Raw genomic sequence first — 22,093 nt, forward strand, 5'->3', positions numbered from 1 at the left:
TGATGATGATGATGGTGATCAAACCGTGCTTATTTTGGCCTGAGGATTTTTGGCTCAGTGAGATGTTTATTTATTGAACAAAGTGACTCTGAAAGCAGCCATGTCTGTGTTGGTCCACAAACTCGCAAAGTTCTTCTGATTCTGTAGGTTCACGTTTTGGAGCAAAGTCTAAGACCTGTGCCTCAAGGACGACTGTGATTCTCATATATTCAGCTTGGGTTTTTTAGTGCATTTTGCGATACAAAGAATTAATATTTGGTGTTTTATATAAATAACACTGACTTAAAAAAAAAATCATCAATCAGTGTTAAGTGAAATCATGCAAGAGATATTGTAAGTGTTTGTGACACACACCTTCGGCCACTAGGGGAGTGCTAATGAGTTTTTTTATTTTTTTTTTATTGTTTTGTTTTTGATAGCAAGAGTCCATCCATCCATTTTCTACACCCGCTTTATTCCTAATTAGGGTCACGGGGATCTGCTGGAGCCTATCCCAGCACACACTGGGCGAAAGGCAGGGGTACACCCTGGACAGGTCACCAGTCCATCACAGGGCCACACATATAGACAGACAACCACACACACTCACAAACACTCCTATGTGCAATTTAGAATTACCAATAAACCTAATGTACATGTTTTTGGACTGTGGGAGGAAACCGGAGTACCCCACGCAAGCATGGGAAGAACACGCAAACTCCACACAGTGGAGAACATGCAAACTCCACACAGTGGAGAACACGCAAACTCCACACAGTGGAGAATATGCAAACTCCACACAGCCTGTTCAAACCCGGGATTCGAACCCAAGACCTGTGAGGCAACATTGCTAACCACTAAGCCACCATGCCGCCGAGATAGCAAGTCAAGCATGAATATTAGAACTAAATTTTCAGAACAAAAGGATTTATTATTTCTTTCGATCTTAGACACCTGAGCATTGGAAATGCTGACGTGTGTGTGTGTGTGTGTGTATCAGATGAGGGTGAATGAAAGTGAGGAGAGTATTTTGGAGCACGAGAGTTTCCACGACAGTCTGCTGAACATGGAGAAATGGCTGATGATCATGAGGCAGAAGCTGGAGTCGTTCCGAGGCGCAAACGGAGAGTGGAGTGTGGTGAACCGGCAACATGAAGCAGAGGTACACACACACACGAACACACACACATGTGCAAACACACACACACACGTGCAAACACACAAACATAAACTTGCATTATAGACTCTAAGGGTCAATTTTCGACTTATCATATCATAGAAATCAACAGAAATCCCATCATGCTCAGGTTCACTTCTCATTTCTTTCCGGCTCCTGCAGAGGGCGCTGGGCGAGTTTCCTGAAAAGGAGCTGCAGCTGCACAGGGCCGAAGCGCAGGGTCACGCCGTGCTGCTGAAAACCTCAGACGAGGGCAAAGTTCACATTGAGCGTGACCTCAGACGTCTGCGTGAGTCCTGGATGTCTCTCCATGAGCTCAGTCTCAACCTGTTCAGGTGAGACTCTCTGTACCACTTCTCTGCAGGGGAGAGGGCTCTAAAATAATTCTGAGTGATATTGCTTCTTATCTTGATTTTGATTCTGACTCTGAAAATTATTCTTTTTTCTCTTCATTAAGCTTTTTAAGGAAATCATTTGATGGAATATTTTTCTGGTTTTATTTGATCACTTTACTGGGCTGCCTCTCCTTTACTGGGCTGCCTCTCCTTTACTGGGCTGCCTCTCCTGTAATGTTCCAGTTCTATATAATAGTTATATAACACACGTGACTCAATATGTACTATTCTGTTTTTCTCAGACTCTTGAATGGACACGGCGCCTCGGGAGAAATCGACTCTTCACTACACTCGCACCATGCAGCCGATTTCCTGGAGGGAAGCGCTGGATCCTCAATCCGAGGCTCTGGCCTTGAAGATGACCGTCAGCTTTCCAAGGTCTCACCGATGGCCAGAAGTTCAGGAGGATTTAAGGATTATGCCAAACACGGGAAATCCGCGACCAAACATGACGACGCGTCTCAAACAGACAACGCAGAGTTCGGGCCTTCTCAGATACCTTCTGAGAACGTCCGAGGAGTCTGGAGAGGGGAAGCGAGAGGTCAGTTTACCGAAGTGGACTCGCCTGCCGTCGGACGAGGCGAGGGAGGACACGCCCGTGGAGCGGGAGCGGAAAGGAGATCCGGGAATCGAGGGAGAACGAGGGATTGGGTCGAACATCACGAGTTGGAACATGTTGGCTACTATGCAAGCGATTTCCTTGACACAGCCAAACCCTCAAATACAGATGTTAGGCTAAAACAGCTGTCTGCATTTAAAGACGTCACAGACGCCTCAGCTCACGGCCCCACAGACGTCACTCAGGTCAGGAATTCCCTTTTTATCAATCCAAGTTTATTAGGAAAGTTGTACACGGGATTCACGGATTCAGGTCCTGCTGCTTGCTCCTGTGATAAAACTCCCCATCTTGTGTTCCCTGTCTTATTTGCCTGCTGACCGCCGGTCAGCACTGTTTACGTTTCTCACAGGGAAGAGAGCGCAGACCTGACTGGAAATCTCACAGAGGAGAGTTCGACGCCTGGCTGCACAAAGAAAACCAGAAACTGACAGAGATCACCAACAACCAAAGAGCTCTGAGCACCAAAGAACTGAAGATAAGAAGGAGCACACTTAAGGTTGTGAACCGAGTCTCTCTCTCTCTCTATTTCTTTCTCTCTCTCTCTCTCTATCTCTATCTCTCTCTCTTTCTCTCTCTCTATCTCTCTCTCTCTCTCTCTCTCTCTCTCTCTGTCTCTTTCTATTTCTCTCTCTCTTTCTCTCTCTCTATCTCTCTCTCTCTTTCTCTCTCTCTATCTCTCTCTCTCTCTATTTCTTTCTCTCTCTCTTTCTCTCTCTCTATCTCTCTCTCTCTATCTCTCTCTTTCTCTCTCTCTATCTCTCTCTCTCTCTCTATTTCTTTCTCTCTCTCTTTCTCTCTGTCTATTCCTCTCTCTCTCTCTCTCTCTCTCTCTCTCTCTATTTCTCTCTCTCTTTCTCTCTATTTCTATTCCTTTCTCTCTCTCTCTCTATTTCTATTTCTCTCGTTCTCTCTATTTCTATTTCTCTCTCTCTCTCTCTCTCTCTCTCTCTCTCTCTCTCTCTCTCTCTCTCTCTCTCTATTTCTATTCCTTTCTCTCTCTCTCTATTTCTATCTCTCTCTGTCTATTTCTCGCCTTCTCTCTATTTCTATTTCTCTCTCTCTCTCTCTCTCTCTCTCTATTTCTATTCCTCTCTCTCTCTCTCTCTCTCTCTCTCTCTCTATTTCTCTCTCTCTATTTCTCTCTCTCTCTCTTTCTATTTCTCTCTCTCTCTTTCTCTCTATTTCTATTCCTCTCTCTCTCTCTCTCTCTCTCTCTCTCTCTATTTCTATTTCTCTCTTTCTCTCGTTCTCTCTATTTCTATTTCTCTCTCTCTCTCTCTCTCTCTCTCTCTCTCTCTCTCTCTCTCTATTTCTATTCCTTTCTCTCTCTCTCTCTATTTCTATTTCTATCTCTCTCTCTCTCTATTTCTATTCCTTTCTCTCTCTCTCTCTCTCTCTCTCTCTATTTCTATTCCTTTCTCTCTCTCTCTCTCTCTCTCTCTCTCTTTTCTAATTAAATCTTTCTTCTTCTTCTTTTTTTGTTAGTTTTAACTAAAAGCCACATATCAGGTTTTCATCTTGTTCGGTTTGTTAGATGCCAGGCTTTAACGGTCTGCTGTCTCGTGTTTATTATTATTTTCTCAGCAGGTGAACGGCTATAAAATGAAAAGTGTTATAAAATTGTTGCTGTGGCTTTAAAGTGAAATAAAAATCAAACCCCAGACGTTCAGAGTTGGATCTCGGCCCAGCTCGGGGTCTTTGGTCACAGTTTACGGAAATCTGAAAAGCCAGACTGTCCAGATTTTGCTGTGACTTTCGAAATATTTAAAGTCAGATATTTGAAGTAAATATTTATAAACCTGTGAGGTTGAACTCTTACCTCGGTCTGAACTGCTTTACCTCATGAACTACTGCCTCGTAGACAGACAGAGTGGGGGCGGAGCTTTCCAGAGTGAGAATTGTTACAGAGAAATTATTACTATAATAAATTACCGGAAATTATGTATTTCTGTGTGTTTCTGTGTGTGTGTGTGTGTGTGTGTGTTTATGTCTCCAGGGGCTGCGTGCTGGCATACCATGGGGTCAAACTCAGTTCCAGCAGCTACTGAGCTCCTGGCAGGCTGAAACAGGAAGTGAGGATGTGGAACTGGAGGAGCTTCGCTACAGATGGATGCTTTATAAATCCAAACTGAAGGATGCGGAAAGTGGAAAAGCTCAGCTCCCACTCCAGGTACCAGGGGTTTTTATTTTTATTTTTTTTACCCTCTTAGTCATTCTTTTTCCTTCCATGCAGTTGTCACTTTATCAGTATGTGTTAAGAGGATCGTGAATGCTGTGGTCAGTTCCAGCCACAGGGAGGCGCACTTGTAGCAGAAATTTAATCAGCTGATTGTTTTTGGCTCTTTTGCAGGATGTCCAGCAGGAGGAGCTGGTTCGGTCCAGAAAGGTACTTTTTTTTTTTTTTTTTAATGTGTATGTATATGATTATGAAACAGTGAGATGGTTTAACCCACACTGAGTGGGTCGAGTGGATATATGATGATAAATGTGTTGAAATAGACTGTATTAAGAAATAAATTAAACTTAAAGTGAGAATATTGTTATGCAGTATGTAAACATTGGTATGTAGCAGCAACATTAGAGATATACTCACAGCAGAGTCCAGATATCTATATGAATGCTTTCACAGAGAGTCTGTTATAAAGCTCCAGTCGAGGATAAAGTAATGAGATCTCAGAATAAGGACAGCGCTTAGGTTCGAGTCTGAAGTGTGCAGGTGAGATCATGTGCTGGAGCAGTGGTGAGGCATGAAGTATTTTCTTGAGGATGTTCTCGTGAAACCCTGCACAACAGCAGAAGAAAGCGAAAATGCACAAGGATCCAGCAGATCCGGAAAGATGACGGATCGTGTTTCAGAATCTTGGCCAATCATGGTTACAGTAACTCGAGACCGAATGAACACAAAGGTCAGGAGTGTTTCGCAGCGATGTCCGTTACCAACGTGAACATTGGTTCTGTGTTCAATTATTACGCAGCACAACCTTGCAGATACTAGACATGTCAAAGCCCTTTGACTTTCTTTTAGTCACCACCAACAGAGTTCACTGGAATGTGTTCACTTAAGAGTTCACATAAACGTGTTGCGTTCCTTCCCCTCACTCAGGTCGTGTTTCCCCTGTTTAAGAAGCAGATTCGCAGAAAAAAAGCGTGTGAAGTGTTTTCACTTCTCATTTTTTAGCAAAGGAAATGCGACGCCGCGTCTCTAGAGATTTCGCCGAAACGCAGCCGGCCGGCTCCGACAATCACTTTGGCGAAATCAGCTTGAACTAACGAGCTTTCTCAATCAACAAGGCGAATTTAATTCCGAGGCTCTGTGGGACGCGGCGAGTTTATGAAACATCACAGGCGCGGTCTCTCTCTCTGCAGGGAGCGTGTTCGGCTTTCTGGCTCATTTCCTGAATTCTTTAGGATTTGCACCTTGTTTCACACCTCGTTTCCCGACTGACTTTCCATCTGTTCAGTCTCTCTGAGGAGCTGACTAGAGGCCTGGAGGAGAAGCAGATCCACCCGTCAGTGTGCTAGTACATTTCAGCTAAGACCTCGCTTGTGAACGGCTAACTCGTCCTTGATGCCCGTTTCTGATTATACAGGCTGGTCTTTGTACTGAAATTTGTTAGCATGGAACTTTGAGGCAGCTATTATGGGTGGCCACGCCCCAGGTGTTTGTCAAAGGTCACTAGTTTGGATTATTTTTGTTAGTCTGGTCAGTCGCTCGGCTCGGAAGTAGTGGCAGCTGTATAAAATTACAGCTAGGATATGTTTGTTTTTGTTTTAATGTATTATAACGTCTTACTATGTAGCTAGATTTTTTTTCTTCCTAACGAACACTCAAGGTGGGTTTTGCACTATGAAAGATCTCCATGGCGGTGGAGGAGCTGTAATTGTGATTTTACATGAAAATCTGACCACCTTTGCCAAGAGGTTACTAGATCATGACTGGATCCCTAATCATAATGATCCAAACCTGCACCCTATTTAAAATGTAGAAGAAAAGATGTAAAAGAAAAAGGGGGGCTTTAGGACCCTGGAGGAGGTGAAAAGATTCTGAGCTGAATTTTTCATTCTCATTAAACATTAAGGTGAACTCTTTTATGACATTTTCAAGATGCTACTGTGTGTGTGTGTGTCGTACATCAAACTCTTGATATATATAATCATGAACCTGCGTAAAATAGCCCATAATACTGATGCCAAGAGTAACGCTACCACCACCATGCTTCACTTTAGGAACAGTTCTCTCAGAGAGATGGAATGGTTGGGAATCTGCCAAGCAGAACTCTTTATCATCAGTCAACATAGAAGACGACTTGGTGTCGAGGGAGTGCTAATCTTTTATTGTTGCACTTACTAATGCCAGTATAAAAAATAAATTCTTAATGACGCGGCCTCTGTTCTGAAAACATACGCGTTACTCTGGCCACGTCAGCATTTACGGTTCAACCATAAAGAAATACCCAACATCAGCAAAGGTAAAACGGCTAGCAACACACACACACGCGTTTTATGTGCATTTGGTGCATCCCTGTTTAAAAGTCTCAGTGAAAAGGCAGAATGTGTTTTAGTGAACGAGGCGTGGCGATCCTGAGAAAAGGTTTTACTGCGCCGTTTTGTCATGGTGCTCATGCTAAAAAGTCTTATGATGACACCAGCATCCTGAGGGGATTTAGAACTCTCCTGTGGTGTCATTAAGGATACCTGGTTGCACAGTCACCTGCCTTCATCATCCTCAGTAAATATAGACTGTTTTATTGGGAACTCCCTCAAACCACAGGTCTTTCTCACTCATTGTGGGAATATTAGGGGTTTAGACACACACACACACATCCAGCTCTTCATTACTAATGTCTTTTACAGTAAATAGTAAGGCATCTGTGTCTGTCAATCACAGTGAAGGAGGTGTGGCCTCAGTGGAAACCAGTCTCTGTAAAAGAGCCATGGTCTCTGTCTCCACTTAAGGAGATTTATTTCTGCTATATTTTGTGAAGGAGACGTGGCTTAAGCGAGTGTCTGTGAAGGAGGCGGGGCCTCAGTGGCACCCAGTCTATGTAAAGGAGGCACAGTTTTTGTGTTTTACAGTGTATGTGGCCTCTGTGCCCTGTCAGCCTTAATGAAAGGGGTGTGTCCTTTCTGCCTGTTAGTGTGAGGTGTGGTCTCTGTGTCTTTCAGTCTCTGTGAAAAAGGCGTGGCCTCAGTGGCAACCTGTGTCTGTAGAGGTTGCATGGTCTCTGTGCCTCCGAGTCCCAGTAAAGGAGGTGTGGCCTTGGTGTCTGTCAGGTTTAGCTTCAGTGGCGACCAGTCTCTTTAAAGGATGTGTAGTCTCTCTTAATGTATGCCTTTTAGTCTCAGTGAAGGAGGTGTGGCCTCTGTGCCTCATAATCTCAATGAAGGAGGTGTGGACTCTGTGCCTCGTAATCTCAATGAAGGTGTGGCTTCTATGCCCTTTAATCTAAATGAAAGAGGTGTGGCTTCTGTGCCTATTAATCTTAATGAAGGAGGTGTGGCCTCTGTGCCTCTTAATCTCAGTGAAGGAGGTGTGGCCTGTGCGCCTCGTAATCTCAATGAAGGAGGTGTGGTCTCTGTCCATCGTAATATCAATGTGGTCTCTGTCCCTCGTAATCTCAACCTCTGTGCCCTTTAATCCAAATGAAGGAGGTGTTGCCTCTGTGAATTTTAGTCTTAGTGAAGGAGGTGTGGCCTTAGTGCCTCTTGATCTCAATGAAGGAGGTGTGGCTTTAGTGCCTTTTGATCTCAGTGAAAGAGGTGTGGCCTCTGCCTCGTAATCTCAATGAAGAAGGTGTGGCCTCTGTGCCTAGTAATCTCAGTGAAGGAGGTGTGGTCTCTGTGCCTAGTAATCTCAGTGAAGGAGGTGTGGTCTCTGTGCCTCTTGATCTCAGTGGAGGAGGTGTGGTCTCTGTGCCTCTTGATCTCAGTGGAGGAGGTGTGGTCTCTGTGCCTCTTGATCTCAGTGGAGGAGGTGTGGTCTCTGTGCCTCTTGATCTCAGTGGAGGAGGTGTGGTCTCTGTGCCTCTTGATCTCAGTGGAGGAGGTGTGGCTTCTGAAGGTCTTTGAATTAAACGTCAAATGCAGTTATGTGACATGTTTTATAAAATTTGTAACTGAAAAACTTGTGTGAAACCTCAGCGTCAGGGACATGAGCCATAGTCTTCTAATCTTTTCTTGCTTGTGAGAATGATGTGAGGGTTTGCAGATATAATGGCCTCTCTGTATCATCTGACTTTGTGTTTTGCGTGTCAGTCGCAGGCGGAGACGGACAGGCTGTAATTACAGTGCACTCGCCGATTAGATGTGGACTAGGCCTGAGGAGGAAAAGATTTTCTCTTCTCATCCACCTACTCTCTCTTTTTCTCTCCCACTCACACTCTTTCTGGCTTTCTCTCTGAATCTCCCACTCTGTGACACACACACACACACACACACACACACAGCACTCCTGTGATCTTCTGCATAGGCGGTACATGGGTGTGGGGTGGTGGGGGGGGGTCGGAGGCTGCGCTTTGCCCGCTGTTAGCAGGTGTGGGTGGTTCTTCACTTCCATCATTTAAAAGCAGTACAGAGCTAGAAACATGATTTATGAACATTGTCTTCGTGCTCTCTGCATTTCTGCAGTGGGAGTTTTCAATTTCAAATGTGTGCGTTAATTTATTTCCGAATTATGAGTCACAGGAAAGTGAGTCAGTGTCTCGTTCAGCGGCGTTTCTTTAATCAGGAACTTTATCAGAACAAACAGTTCCTGTAATCCTGACTCACAGAATGTCTCAGCGGTGCTTGCATCTCTCAGTGAAGGGGGTGTGGCCAAAGTGTGTCTACAGTCGTACATCGAATTGTTGATAAACAGTCAGTCATGTATGTTTGCAGAGATATAAAACACACTTATATAGTTGTCATGAATGTACACAAAATAGCCCTTAACGTTGAAGATCCCCTCACTAGCCTTCACTTTTGGGTGAGCGGTGTTAGGGTTCTACTAAATGTAGTTTCTATATTATAGAATGTTTGCCACTGGGATCAAGAGGTACAGAGGCCACACTCCATTCATTGAGATCAAGAGGTACAGAGGCCACACCCCCTTCATTGAGCTCAAGAGGCACTAAGGCCACACCTCCTTCATTGAGATCAAGAGGCACTAAGGCCACGTCTCCTTCATTGAGATCAAGAGATACTAAGGCCACGCCTCCTTCACTGAGATTAAAATTCACAGAGGCCACACCTCCTTCATTGAGATCAAAAGGCACTAAGGCCACACCTCCTTCACTGAGTTTAAAATTCACAGAGGCCACACCTCCTTCTCTGAGATTAAAATTCACAGTGGCCACACCTCTTTCATTGAGATCAAGAGGCACTAAGGCCACACCTCCCTCACTGAGATTAAAATTCACAGAGGCCACACCTCTTTCATTGAGATCAAGAGGCACTAAGGCCACACCTCCTTCACTGAGATTAAAATTCACATAGGCCACACCTTCTTCATATGTGATATATGTACCAATTTTGGTCTGTTTAGGTCAGAGCATTTATGTGTGTGTGTGTGTGTGTGTGTTTCTTAGCAGGAGAGCTGCTGTGGGTTCCTGTACCGTGTGTGTCGCGTGGCTCTTCCTCTGCAGCTGCTGCTCCTCGCTCTGCTGCTCTTCGCCTTCCTCCTGCCCATGATGGACGAGGGCACGAGCTGCTCGCTGTCCAACAACTTCGCCCGTTCTTTCAACATCATGCTGCGCTACCATGGCCCTCCACCCACCTAAACACACACACACACACACACACACACACACACACACACACACACATACATACACACTGTTGCACATTTTCACATAGCTCACATATGCACACACACACTCGGATACACACATGGACACAGCTTACACATATACACACACACACTATACAGCTATACCTACACATACACACACAGACATATACATACACACTGTTGCACATTTACACACAGCTTTACATTTACACACACACACACACCTATACGTACATATGTGTAGCTAAACCTGCATGCGTGTGTGTAAATATGCACAGCTATACCTGCACCTAAACACACGCACATAGACACACACACACACAGACTGTTGCACATTTAAACACCACTCTTTATGCACACACACACACTCGTATAGACACACGGGCACAGCTTTACATGTATACACGCCCACACACACACACTGTTGCACATTTACACAACACTCTTTATGCACACACGCTCGGATACACACATGGACACAGCTTTACGTGTACACACACACATCTATAAGTATATGTGTGTAGCTAAACCTGCATGCGTGTATGTATGTGTGTACATATGCGCAGCTATACCTGCACCTAAACGCACACACACACACACACACTGTTGCACATTTACACAAGCTCTTTATGCACACACACACACTCGGATACATACATGGGCACAGCTTTACATGTACACACACACACCTATAAGTACATATGCGTAGCTAAACCTGCATGCGCACACAGATAACTATACACATGTACACACAATCATATCTATACACACACACACACACATTTCTATGAATACATTCATATGTCTGTACATGCATGCACACACACATGTACACATACACACACCTATACAAGCATATGCGTATCTATAAACACACATACACAACCATACACATACACAGCTTTAATACATGCACCTTAACACAATTATGTACACAAACACGCACACTCACATACTTCTATGCACACAGCTCCTTCAGCATCAATCTCCCTCAACCTGAACACTTACCCACACACACACACAACACCTACACACACACACACACACACCTACACACTAATCTACATTTAAAAACGAGCTGCTTCAACATCGAGCTCCGTCCAGCGGAACACACACTCGCACAACACCTACACACACACACCTACACACAGTGGAGAGAGCTTTTTTATTTTCCTCTGAATCGCCTCCTCCGTGGCCAACACACACCAAAATATCTGTGGAATGTTCACCAAAATTCTGAATGTTACGTAATATGATTTTGTTACTTCTTATTCCTTTTCCAAGAAGACGAAGAAAAAAGCTGCAGAGATGCACTGCAAGAATCTGAGATCAGTTACTGTAGCATCGTATTTCACACTCGGCTGGGCCCAGCAGAACTGTGTGTGTGTGTGTGTGTGTGTGTGTGTGGGGGAGGCTGGCTTTGATGCTGGCAACCTGTTCCTCACGACTCGAGCTGTTGCGCGGTCTTATTTTATTACAGACGAAGCAGTAGAGCAGCTCTCACTGAGTGCAGAATCATTTCTGTTCCAGTGTCTAGATATACTGCGCTGTAGAAAAACCGTGTGTGTGTGTGTGTGTGTTTCAGTATCCTTTTTAACACACCTCTGTTAACTTCCCTTCATTACTTGGAAGCGTAAATCGCTACGTCGCATAAAAAGGCCACTAGACATGGGCGATATGATGAAAATATCATATCACAATACTTGATAATATTTCCTATAGACACCGATCAGGCATAACAATATGACCACTTTCCTGATCTCCTCATCATGGCACCTGTTAGTGGGTGGGATATATTAGGCAGCAAGTGAACATTTTGTTCTCAAAGTTGATGTTGGAAGCAGGAAAAATGGACAAGCGTAAGGATTTGAGCGAGTTTGACGAAGGGCCAAATTGTGATGGCTAGACCACTGGATCAGAGCATCTCCAAAACTGCAGCTCTTGTGGGGTGTTCCCGGTCTGCAGTGGTCACTATCTATCAAAAGTATCCCTCAAGTCATGTAAGTTGCAAGGTGGGGCCTAAGTGGTTCAGGAAAGGTTTGATGAGCACAACAACCAGTTTGAGGTGTTGACTTGGCCTCCAAATTCCCCAGATCTTAATCCAATCGAGGATCTGTGGGATGTGCTAGACAAACAAATCCGATCCATGGAGGCCCCACCTCGAGAACTTGCAGGATTTAAAGGATCTGCTGCTAACTTCTTGGTGTCAGATACCACAGCACACCTTCAGGGATCTAGCGGAGTCCCTGTGTCAATGGGTCAAGGCTGTTTCGGCAGCAAAAGGGGGACAAACACAATATTAGGCAGGTGGTCATAATGTTATGGCTGATGAGTGTGCATGATGTCTACACAGGAGAAAAATAAATAAAGCAAAACAATCGGCAATTTTTGAAAAGCAAAAAGTGGATTCAAATCAAAGAGCACCACAATTTAGCTCAGTATTAAATATTAAGTGAAATACGTGAATTTCATAACTGTTTGAACAACCAGTTTCTTAAAATAACAAACATTTCCTAGTATTTGATCACTCTCTATTGCTCTACACTCTGGTCAGCCAGACAGAAATGGAAATGAAATAGCGTCAAATTTCTGAAAAACTCTACGTTTATATTGAATCTGTCGGTGACTAGCTAACAAATTCTACGCTGAAGATGGTGCCTAAGATTTCCACTAGGAGAAGTTCACTAGGTTATGTTAAAAACACTACTGGAAAATGGCATATGTATATTCATTTCTTTCTAACTTTTAATATTTTGCTTGACCATCGCATTATAAAGTCCTGGATTTAAAAAGAAATATCTATATACAATACTTTGATCGTTTTAAATCAGTAGCAGAAAAAGCCAAAGACTGACGTTTACTATGCATTAGAAACACAAACTTTGCTACATCTCCACCTCGTGTTTAAATGTCTACGATGCTAATTTATTATTTTTATTTTATTTTTTGGTAGCTAGGAATTTTAGCTCAATTTTTTATGTCGGGGGGAAAAAAATGAAACTGAGAATTTAACTTAAGATCGTCTTGTGATCGTCAAAAAATTTTAAACTGAAAAAAAGTCAACTAACAAACACAAACCATATAAAAAGGAATTTTAACCCAAGATATTAATATTTAAAAATTGAGGCAAAGAAAATGATCGCGAGTTAGCCGGCGAATTTCTGGTAGCGTCCACCCTCACAAAAGTCAGATCTCACGCTAGCTGGCTGTCGAATTTATTTTATTAGCTTATGTGATACTTTTTATTTAGCGTTAGTAAATGAAGCTAGCGATTGTTTGCTAGCTTATTTCAAACCGATTTCAGCTAAAATGGAGCTAACAGTAGCAAGCTAGTGCTAATTTCATATTCTTTTTGTTTTTGAGATATTCGGATATAATACGGACGCGTCAGATTTTCTTTCTAAAAGGATTCAGCCGGTTTGCTTTTTCGTTCTGAAGGGTCCAGCCGACGAGATGAAAATAACCCAGTAGGACAAGAACGGCCCTGTTTTTAAAACCGCTTCTCTCTTTCTTTCTTTTTTTTCACCTCCGAGTTCTGTGTTCATTTTTTATTTTTTCTTTCCTCGCCCCCTCGCTCTCTTTCCTCAGCGGACCCACCGTTGCTATAGCAACCCGGGACCAAATTTAGTTATTCTATTAGGATCCCATCAGAAAAGGTCCATTGTTAGAGGAGCTGTTGGGGAGATCAGGATGGTTCCGTACGACTCGGATCGACACGGGCGAGCCCGCGGAGCGCTTCAAGCTGAACTGTAGGAAGCTCAGGTGGATTTTTGTATTCGAAAGCAGTGTTAAATATCAGTCGTGCCGCAGAAAAACTTTATTTATAAAATAAATGCCAAAATAGAAGACACGTGCTCATGAAGAATCAAGTCACCCAAAGCTTTACCGAAGCCTATTTTTTGTCATCTTGTTTTGACTAAACTTTACAGTAAGTTTCTTATAATTGACTGTATTTAATAGACGGCTTGTTTCGTGCTTTTACAACACTTTAGGATTGAGGAGAAAGCGAAAGAGGTGTAATTTCATCAACTGTGGTCGGAAACTGGCGGAGACGATTTGTAGCCGATTCTGAAGAAATGTGCTATAAGTCAACAAATAAATAGAAAAACGTTTCCATTCTAATATAAAAAAAAACTGTTACAAATTTTTAAATGTATGATAGAAGAATTTTCAATCACGGATTGACTTAACAAGCAATAAAAAATGAATTAAAATCAACATTTAAACAATCATTAATTAACGATTAATTTACTCAGGATTTATTCATGCCACAATTAACTTTCTGTTCATTAAAACGCAGTAAATAATGTTACTTTAATGGAAACTTGATGTAAAGGTGCCTCTTTTTTTTCTGCCCATTTTTTGTTTTCCATTTTAGGAAACCAGTATTACTTACGTACTGCATACTCATTTGCATACTGGAATTTAATAGGCTGTTATGTTTTATGATGCAATAACATTTTTCTTCCGTCATGTGGTATAAGCACTGATTGTTTTTTTACATTTGTTTTCCATCTCTTGTGTTTTTTAAAGAGCAACACCAAAGACCTGTATTCTTAATTCGCAAATAAAAATAAATCGGCTGAACATGTTTACACACGCACTGATGGTGGGAAAAATCGAATCTGGTTTCTTTTAGTAGCAACGTACTGTAGTGAGGTTTTTTCATCAGCTGAGTAGCAGAATATCAGCAATGTTTGTTTTACGTTTGTTTTGTTTGTTTTTTTCAGCGCACATTTTATATACAGCGCCACTCGATTCTGATTTGTCGTAAGCTCCTAGCTACAAAGTTTGTTAATACTCGATTCATGGAAGGAGTCTCCAGATTCAGTGCTTTCTTTGCATCAGATGGAAAGCTGTAGCTTTGCACAAACATTTAAAAAATGTTTTGTGATATTTTTCAATAATTCCACCGGTGTTGCTCTTTAAAAACAGACAAAAACCACTGCACTGATCTTAACAGAAGTTTGACTTTGACAGAAGTGACGGGTGACTTGAACGTTAAAACTTTCGAACCTCGATACAAAACCTCGCGACTGCACTTAATCAGCTATAACACGTTACAAAGCTAAAAATGTAGACGATTTGCTTATTCGTGTGTTGCTTTATATTGTTTGTCCTTTGTTGTTTTTATTAAAACCCTTTAAATGTCTTATACAGACGTCCTGTATAGTGGATCTACAGGCGCGATACCGTACTAGCAGATCTACAGGCCCGTTATCGTACTAGCGGATCTACAGGCGCGATACCGTACTAGCAGATCTACAGGCGCGTTATCGTACTAGCGGATCTACAGGGGCGATACCGTACTAGCGGATCTACAGGTGCGATACTGTACTAGCGGATCCACAGGCGCGATACCGTACTAGCGGATCCACAGGCGCGATACCGTACTAGCGGATCCACAGGCGCGATACCGTACTAGCGGATCCACAGGCGCGATACCGTACTAGCGGATCCACAGGCGCGATACCGTACTAGCGGATCCACAGGCGCGATACCGTACTAGCGGATCCACAGGCGCGATACCGTACTAGCGGATCCACAGGCGCGATACCGTACTAGCGGATCCACAGGCGCGATACCGTACTAGCGGATCCACAGGCGCGATACCGTACTAGCGGATCCACAGGCGCGATACCGTACTAGTGGATCCACAGGCGCGATACTGTCCTGGTTTAGAACACTGTGCAAGATTCAAGAAAAAATATTTTCAAAAATCGAGTCAATTATGCAAATTATTTGAGGATTTTTTTTTGCGTAAAGCCTTTCCTTGTTAAACGTGTGCTAAAACGCACTTCTATTAAAATCACAAGGTTCATGTTATTTTCCTACGATATTTTGAAATGTATAACGCTCTGTTATGACATAAAGCTGATATACTGTATTTAACCACTATTTTTGTATTGTATTCATGGCAATAAAAATGCAGTGTATGGAATGTATCGTGTTTAAAATTCTTATCCCAATCCAGATTCCTCTGCATGGTTCAGGTTAATCATTCCCATCGCAGCTGCCCTTTCTCTCGTCCCACCACGACATTATCAGCACTGCTCCAACACTGTGCGTGTTTTCCACATCGTTTTCCACATTCATTTCTGTTCTCGGAGCAACGGCTATGAACAGGATTTTTGACTTTACAAGTGAATCTGCTGTGATATGATTTGGATTCGATATTTGATGATGGCACTGAATCTGATATATGCTATCCCACTGGCTGATATAATATGATTTTGACTCATATGGAAACAATTTGATGAGTCCACCATTTTGATTCATGAATCCACAATTCAGTATTTGTTGATGGCTCTGATCTGATATGATTCTGATTCATAAGGAAATTATTCAATACGATTCTGATTTATACGGCAACAATTTGATTCCACCATTTTGATTCATGAGGCAACAGTGTGATATTTGATAAGACAGCTGAATCTGATACAGTATCATTTTGAATCATACGATAGTGATTCGATACAATTTTGATTCATAATTTGATATTTGATTCCTCTAAAACAATGATTCGTAAGTAAAATGATACTGATTCGAAAGGTAACAATGATACTGATATTTGATGATGCCACTGTATCTGGAGTTTTGATTCATTAGATAACGATTCAGTATTTGACTATTCTACTGAATCTGTGCGTAGCAGTGAGTAAAGTAACTAAACACAGTAACTCAGGTTTATGAAGAATGTTAGCGCATGGGTATTTGACATCTCCGCCCATGAATGAACCTTACTGCTCCTGCTTAGTCTTAAACATGAATTCAAGCCATTCTGGAGATTTCAGGATGAAAACTGAGACATTCCTGTTGTGGATGTGTTTCCGTAAAACCGTAAAAATAAGGCATCTCGATGCACGCGAGTTTCTGCATGGTAGCAGTGTGCAACCTGAATTTCAGCTTCAAGGGAAATTCCAGAGCTCTATTTCTATACAGGGATCTGATCCAAACACCTCATCTTCTGTGCTGGGGATTTAGCAAACTGCGAGAACGTCATTTAACCCGTTTACCCAGTTGTGCAACATCTGGTAGTGTCACAAAAAAAAAAAAAACCAGGAATGCTTTACGGTTGTGCATTGATAGGATAAAGACAAAGCAAAAAATGCAAAATGTGGTTAACTAGCATGCATGTATAATAAAAAAAAAATTATGCATTATATTTTAAGAATAATAATATTCTTACATATTATATAGATGTAATAATATGTCAAATATTTCATATTATAATGTAATATAATATATAAAAAAATTATAAAAATATATTTAAGGATCAAATAATAAATATTATTAAATATTTCATAATTTTTTATAATAATTAATTTTTAAAAAAATTTATATTATATACTTATACTATATTTTCAATGCGTACTTCTAGCGTGTCTCATCAGTCAGACCTACAATATCACTTTTTTTTTTCTTCTTCCCGTGATCTTCAGAAAATCTAAAAAAGATGATGTAACTTCCTGTTTTGTTAATATCCATCACAGAGGTGAAAGAACCATTTTTTTCAAAGGCGATAATGATCAATTTTTCTTTTTCTTTTTTTTTTTTTTTACACAGCTTCACAATGCAATTAAATAAATGTTTCAATTGCTGTGTTTCAAGCTGAAGTGTAGTTACAGTGGGTTGAGTCGTGCTGAATGCTGGTTCCTCTGAAGCGTGGACATTGTGAAGGAAGATTTAATCGTGTTTAATGGATTTAATTTGCTGTATTTATCTGTATATACAGATTTGAGAAATGTGGCTTCGGTGAAGACACGAATGGCATCAGGTATCTGTCTCACTGTGCATTCAATTTTATTTAGGACACCGCTGAGAGAAAACTGGGGCTAATCTGAGCCTGGTGTGTGTCACAGCATGTGCACACACACACACACACACACGCACACACACATGGCTACCAAGAAACATCAGTGTTTGTGCTATTAGTTAATCATTGTTCCTGTCTTGGGTCAATTTGTAAACCTTCACTTGGGTGACTGTTTGTCTTGTAGGTGTGTGTGTTTGTGTGAGTGTGTGTGTATTTGTGTGTGTGAGCATGAGTATGTTTGATCCCTGCTCTATTTGGCGTTCCGACTCATCCATACCTGCATTGGCGTAATTCACACAGAGTGCTCTAATTTATTCAAACAGTATTCCTGCTTAATGCCAAATGCTGGTCCACACACACACACACACACACACACACACAGATTTCACCCAGCTGCTTCACACTCCTCAATCAGGTCTCAGTCGCCTGTGTGTAAAGCTGCGGTTGTAGTGTGTTATGATATAGTGCTTTATTAGCACTGCGCTGTCTAATACTTCAATCTGATTGGTTAGAAGGTGTTCCGGCTGCAAGGTTTATAGCAATGTGCTTATACTAACGTGTTGTCGTTTCTATAGCAACAGCTCACTCACTTGGGCTGGTGAGTATGGTGTGTGTGTTAATCTTGTGTTTTGGCATTATTTGTATTTGTATAGTATAAAAAAAAAAAGAAGAAAGAAATGCTACACTGAAATGCAGTCATTGTCCAATCACAGCCCTTTACTGTATTTGGGGGTGTGGCTATAATCTGGGTAGAGGAGATTAGTATATTAATGGATACTCGCAGTTAAATTGTTCTGGCTATTTATTTTGGAATCCTACTACTCTGATTGTTGAACTTAGATAGACATACAGATAGATAGATAGATAGATAGATAGATAGATAGATAGATAGATAGATAGATAGATAGATAGATAGATAGATAGATAGATAGATAGATAGATAGATAGATAGATAGATACTGTACTAGAGGTGTGGCTAGAATCAGAGAAGAGGACACTGGTATATTATAGGATGCCTATAATATAATATAGATAGATAGATAGATAGATAGATAGATAGATATGGTTACAGTGAATTTTATTTTTATCAGCTGCCACCATGCAATGAAGTTACTGTCCAATCACAGCCCTGCTACTGTACTCAGGGGCGTGGCTAGACTCAGAGAACAGGACACTGGTATATTATGGGATGTCCTAATATAATTGACATAGATAGATAGATAGATAGATAGATAGATAGATAGATAGATAGATAGATAGATAGATAGATAGATAGATAGATAGATAGACGGACGGACAGACAGATAGATGCCATTCAGGTGGAAGCAAAAGCTCCTACCCTGATTTATCCCTTTCTTGCATAACAGAGAAATCTTACATCTTTTATGAAGCTTTTCAGGCAAACAGCATTGAAGATACAGTTTTACATGACCCATCTCCCACACACACACACACACACACACACACACGTTCTCCCGGTAGGACACACAATGAGACAGCGAGACTGAAACAAATTCACAAAGTAATCCATGCTGACCTGAACACAAAAAGCCGAGCAGTGCAGAAGGTTCAGCATGTTTACAGATTATAATCCTCATACTATAACACTATAATCCCTCTGTGTTCCATTCCCCAAACCCTTCCATCCCTTTCATTTATGTGCTCTTGTTCTACAGTTTTACAATTATTACCTCTGAGGTTTTTTTTAAGGTCAGTCTTGCACTTCCTTCCTGAACGTTTATGTTAATGGTGTCCACGGCTTTGCATCAGCATTTGCATGGCATCCATGGCTACAGGGCATGCTGCCTGAAAGGAGACAAATAAGACACAGTCTAAATGGGGTGTCAATACTTTTGCACAACTTTTGCAAGGAAGAAAGCGTATTGCAAGCATTAACATTCGGTAATTGGATCCTGTACGCTGGACGTTATTTTGAGACACGTCCGCCTGTTGTACTTGTGTATCTGATTATAAATAATCAAATTAGCCTTGTGTATTTGCACAGTGAAAAGTTTCCACCCTGGTTCTTTAACAGAGCACAGAAAAATCTTATGACCTTTTATATCATTCGCCCTGGTGGATGTATGATTTATCCCCCAGCTGCTTTGTGTGTTTGGCTTATTAATATTTGAAAGAACTTCCAGTTAGCGATACATAGCTGCTGGGTAGAAGGCTAAGCGGATGGGAGGATTGCTAAGTTGCTAATTTTGTTGACCACAGTGCTAATACATGACCTTGTTAAAGAAGCGTGCATTATAGGAGGAAGCCATGATGGGCATCATGAATCACCAGTGATTTGATTTACTAATTATGTTGATTAAGTTATTAACCTTGGTCAAGAATGTGTGAGTGAGTGAGTGAGTGAGAGAGAGAGAGAGAGAGAGACCTCTTTGAAGGAGGAAGTATGTATGGGTTACTTATTTAATTTGATTCATTCCATACAACAACATCTTTCAGTTTTGATTCATCTGCATTATGGAAGACCGAAAAGATTCTTCTGGCTGAATCGATTCACAGTAATGGCTCAATCGATTCACGATAATCCCCGAATTGATTCACAATACTTATACACTGAATCAGTTTAGTGACAACATCATGATTCGCTTTATGATAACTTTACTCTATATTAACTCTTGTGTATGCTTTCTATAGATTCGTTTGAACTGCTCATTTGATGAATCAACAAGTGCTGATTCCTTTGATTCACCCCTCCTGAAGCATTGCAGATCAACAGGAATGATTCTTTTGCAATGATTCAGATGAATCGTTTCACAAGAATGAACTGATTTTTTTTTTCTTCTTTATATTTTTCAAGCCTGTATATTACAGCGAGTGCAGTCTCATGATGGGAGTCATGTCTACTTTGTAATTTAATTCTTTAGCAGATTGGATTTGATTCCTCACTCCAGCATCGCAGTAAGCCAGGAACAGTTCGATTGCAATGACTCCTTGTGAATCGATTCACAATAATAGCTTAAATGATTCACAATAATGCCCGAATTGATTCACAATACCGGCTTACTTATATACCGAATCTGTTTAGTGACATCATGATTCGCTTTTTACTCTGTATTAACTCTCGTGTATGCTTTCTATCGATTCATTTGAACTGCTCATTTGATGAATCAACATGTGCTGATTCCTTTGATTCACCACTCCTGAAGCATTGCAGATCAACAGGAATAATTCTTTTGCAATGATTCAGATGAATCGATTCACTAGAATAACTGAATCGATTCACAATAATGTCCGAATTGATTCACAATACAGGCTTACTTATACACTGAATCAGTTTAGTGACGACATCATGATTCGTTTGATTCTTTTTTTGTTTGTTTGTTTGTTTGTTTGCACACACAAAAATAATTTTTTTTTATTCCACTGATTCATCTTTCAAGAAAATTAAAGATTGTGGTGTCGTTAATCAAATGAATCAAATTGAAAAATTTGATTCAGTTAAATGAGTAGACTAAAATAATGAATCAATAAATCAACTCATTTTGCTCATATTGCTATTGGTTTTTTTTTTTTGCAATATGAATCAGTCCACGTCCTATAGAACCTCGTCATCACCAACACACACTGCTCTGAACACCAGTACGCTGTTTATGTCTTTTCAAAAAGTGACTAGTCAGCATTTTAGCAGTATAAGTAAATATTTTAATCATGTCATGACTCCTCTGTCGCACGGGAGATAAATCTTGCACGCTGACTCGTTTTATTTGCAGTTCCTAGTTGCTGGTTTTGGAGGATTGGGGGAACTTAAATGCGACAGCAGGATGTCCGTAAATGTGACAAAATGCATGGTGTAACTCTTTCATTTAATAGGATGAATACGAATAGTGCTCTGTAAAAGTGTAAAGTGTGAATTTTGTGGCAGCCCAAGAGATAGTGAAAGAGTCATTTTAGCAACTAACAGGGGTTAAAGTTCAGTTACAGATACACAGTAACCAAGCCAGAGTGTACAACTAATACAGAACTTTGTGCTTTTTTTGCTCTTTGTTCACAAATCCAACTGACCTTGAATCTAATCAAGCAATTAATACAAACTTTACACACACACTATATTGTCGAAAGTTTTGGGACACCCCCTCCAAATCATTTAATTCAGGTCTTGTTTTACATGGATAGGGCTTGGCGTCTTAGTTCCAGTGCAAGGAACTCTTAATGCTTCAGCATATCAAGACATTTTGGACAATTTCATGCTTCATGAGCCAGGCCAAAACTGCCTTTACATGCACATGAATGTAATATGGTCCCGCCCTTTGCAGCTATAACAGCTTCAACTCTTCTGGGAAAGCTTTCCACAAGGTTTAGCAGTGTGTTTATGGGAATTTTT

At 41.2% G+C, this 22,093-nt stretch overlaps 1 protein-coding gene across 2 annotated transcripts in view; it reads left to right on the forward strand.

Annotated features, from left to right (window-relative positions):
- Window positions 1-15,879, forward strand: part of syne3 (spectrin repeat containing, nuclear envelope family member 3) — a 35,956-nt gene extending 20,077 nt beyond the window's left edge. Inside the window, exons 12-18 of one of the 2 annotated variants that reach the window (XM_058398960.1) lie at window positions 980-1,141; window positions 1,319-1,491; window positions 1,794-2,355; window positions 2,520-2,666; window positions 4,167-4,340; window positions 4,521-4,556; window positions 9,736-15,879. In XM_058398960.1, the coding sequence (XP_058254943.1) occupies window positions 980-1,141; window positions 1,319-1,491; window positions 1,794-2,355; window positions 2,520-2,666; window positions 4,167-4,340; window positions 4,521-4,556; window positions 9,736-9,927 (1,446 nt within the window). In that variant the 3' untranslated portion in view covers window positions 9,928-15,879. The remainder of the gene's footprint in view (window positions 1-979; window positions 1,142-1,318; window positions 1,492-1,793; window positions 2,356-2,519; window positions 2,667-4,166; window positions 4,341-4,520; window positions 4,557-9,735) is intronic. The other variant, XM_058398961.1, reaches the window with a different exon arrangement.
- Window positions 15,880-22,093: the final 6,214 nt, after the last annotated feature.

The sequence above is a fragment of the Hemibagrus wyckioides genome, linkage group LG09 (genome assembly GCF_019097595.1).
Source record: "Hemibagrus wyckioides isolate EC202008001 linkage group LG09, SWU_Hwy_1.0, whole genome shotgun sequence".
NCBI lineage: Eukaryota > Metazoa > Chordata > Actinopteri > Siluriformes > Bagridae > Hemibagrus > Hemibagrus wyckioides.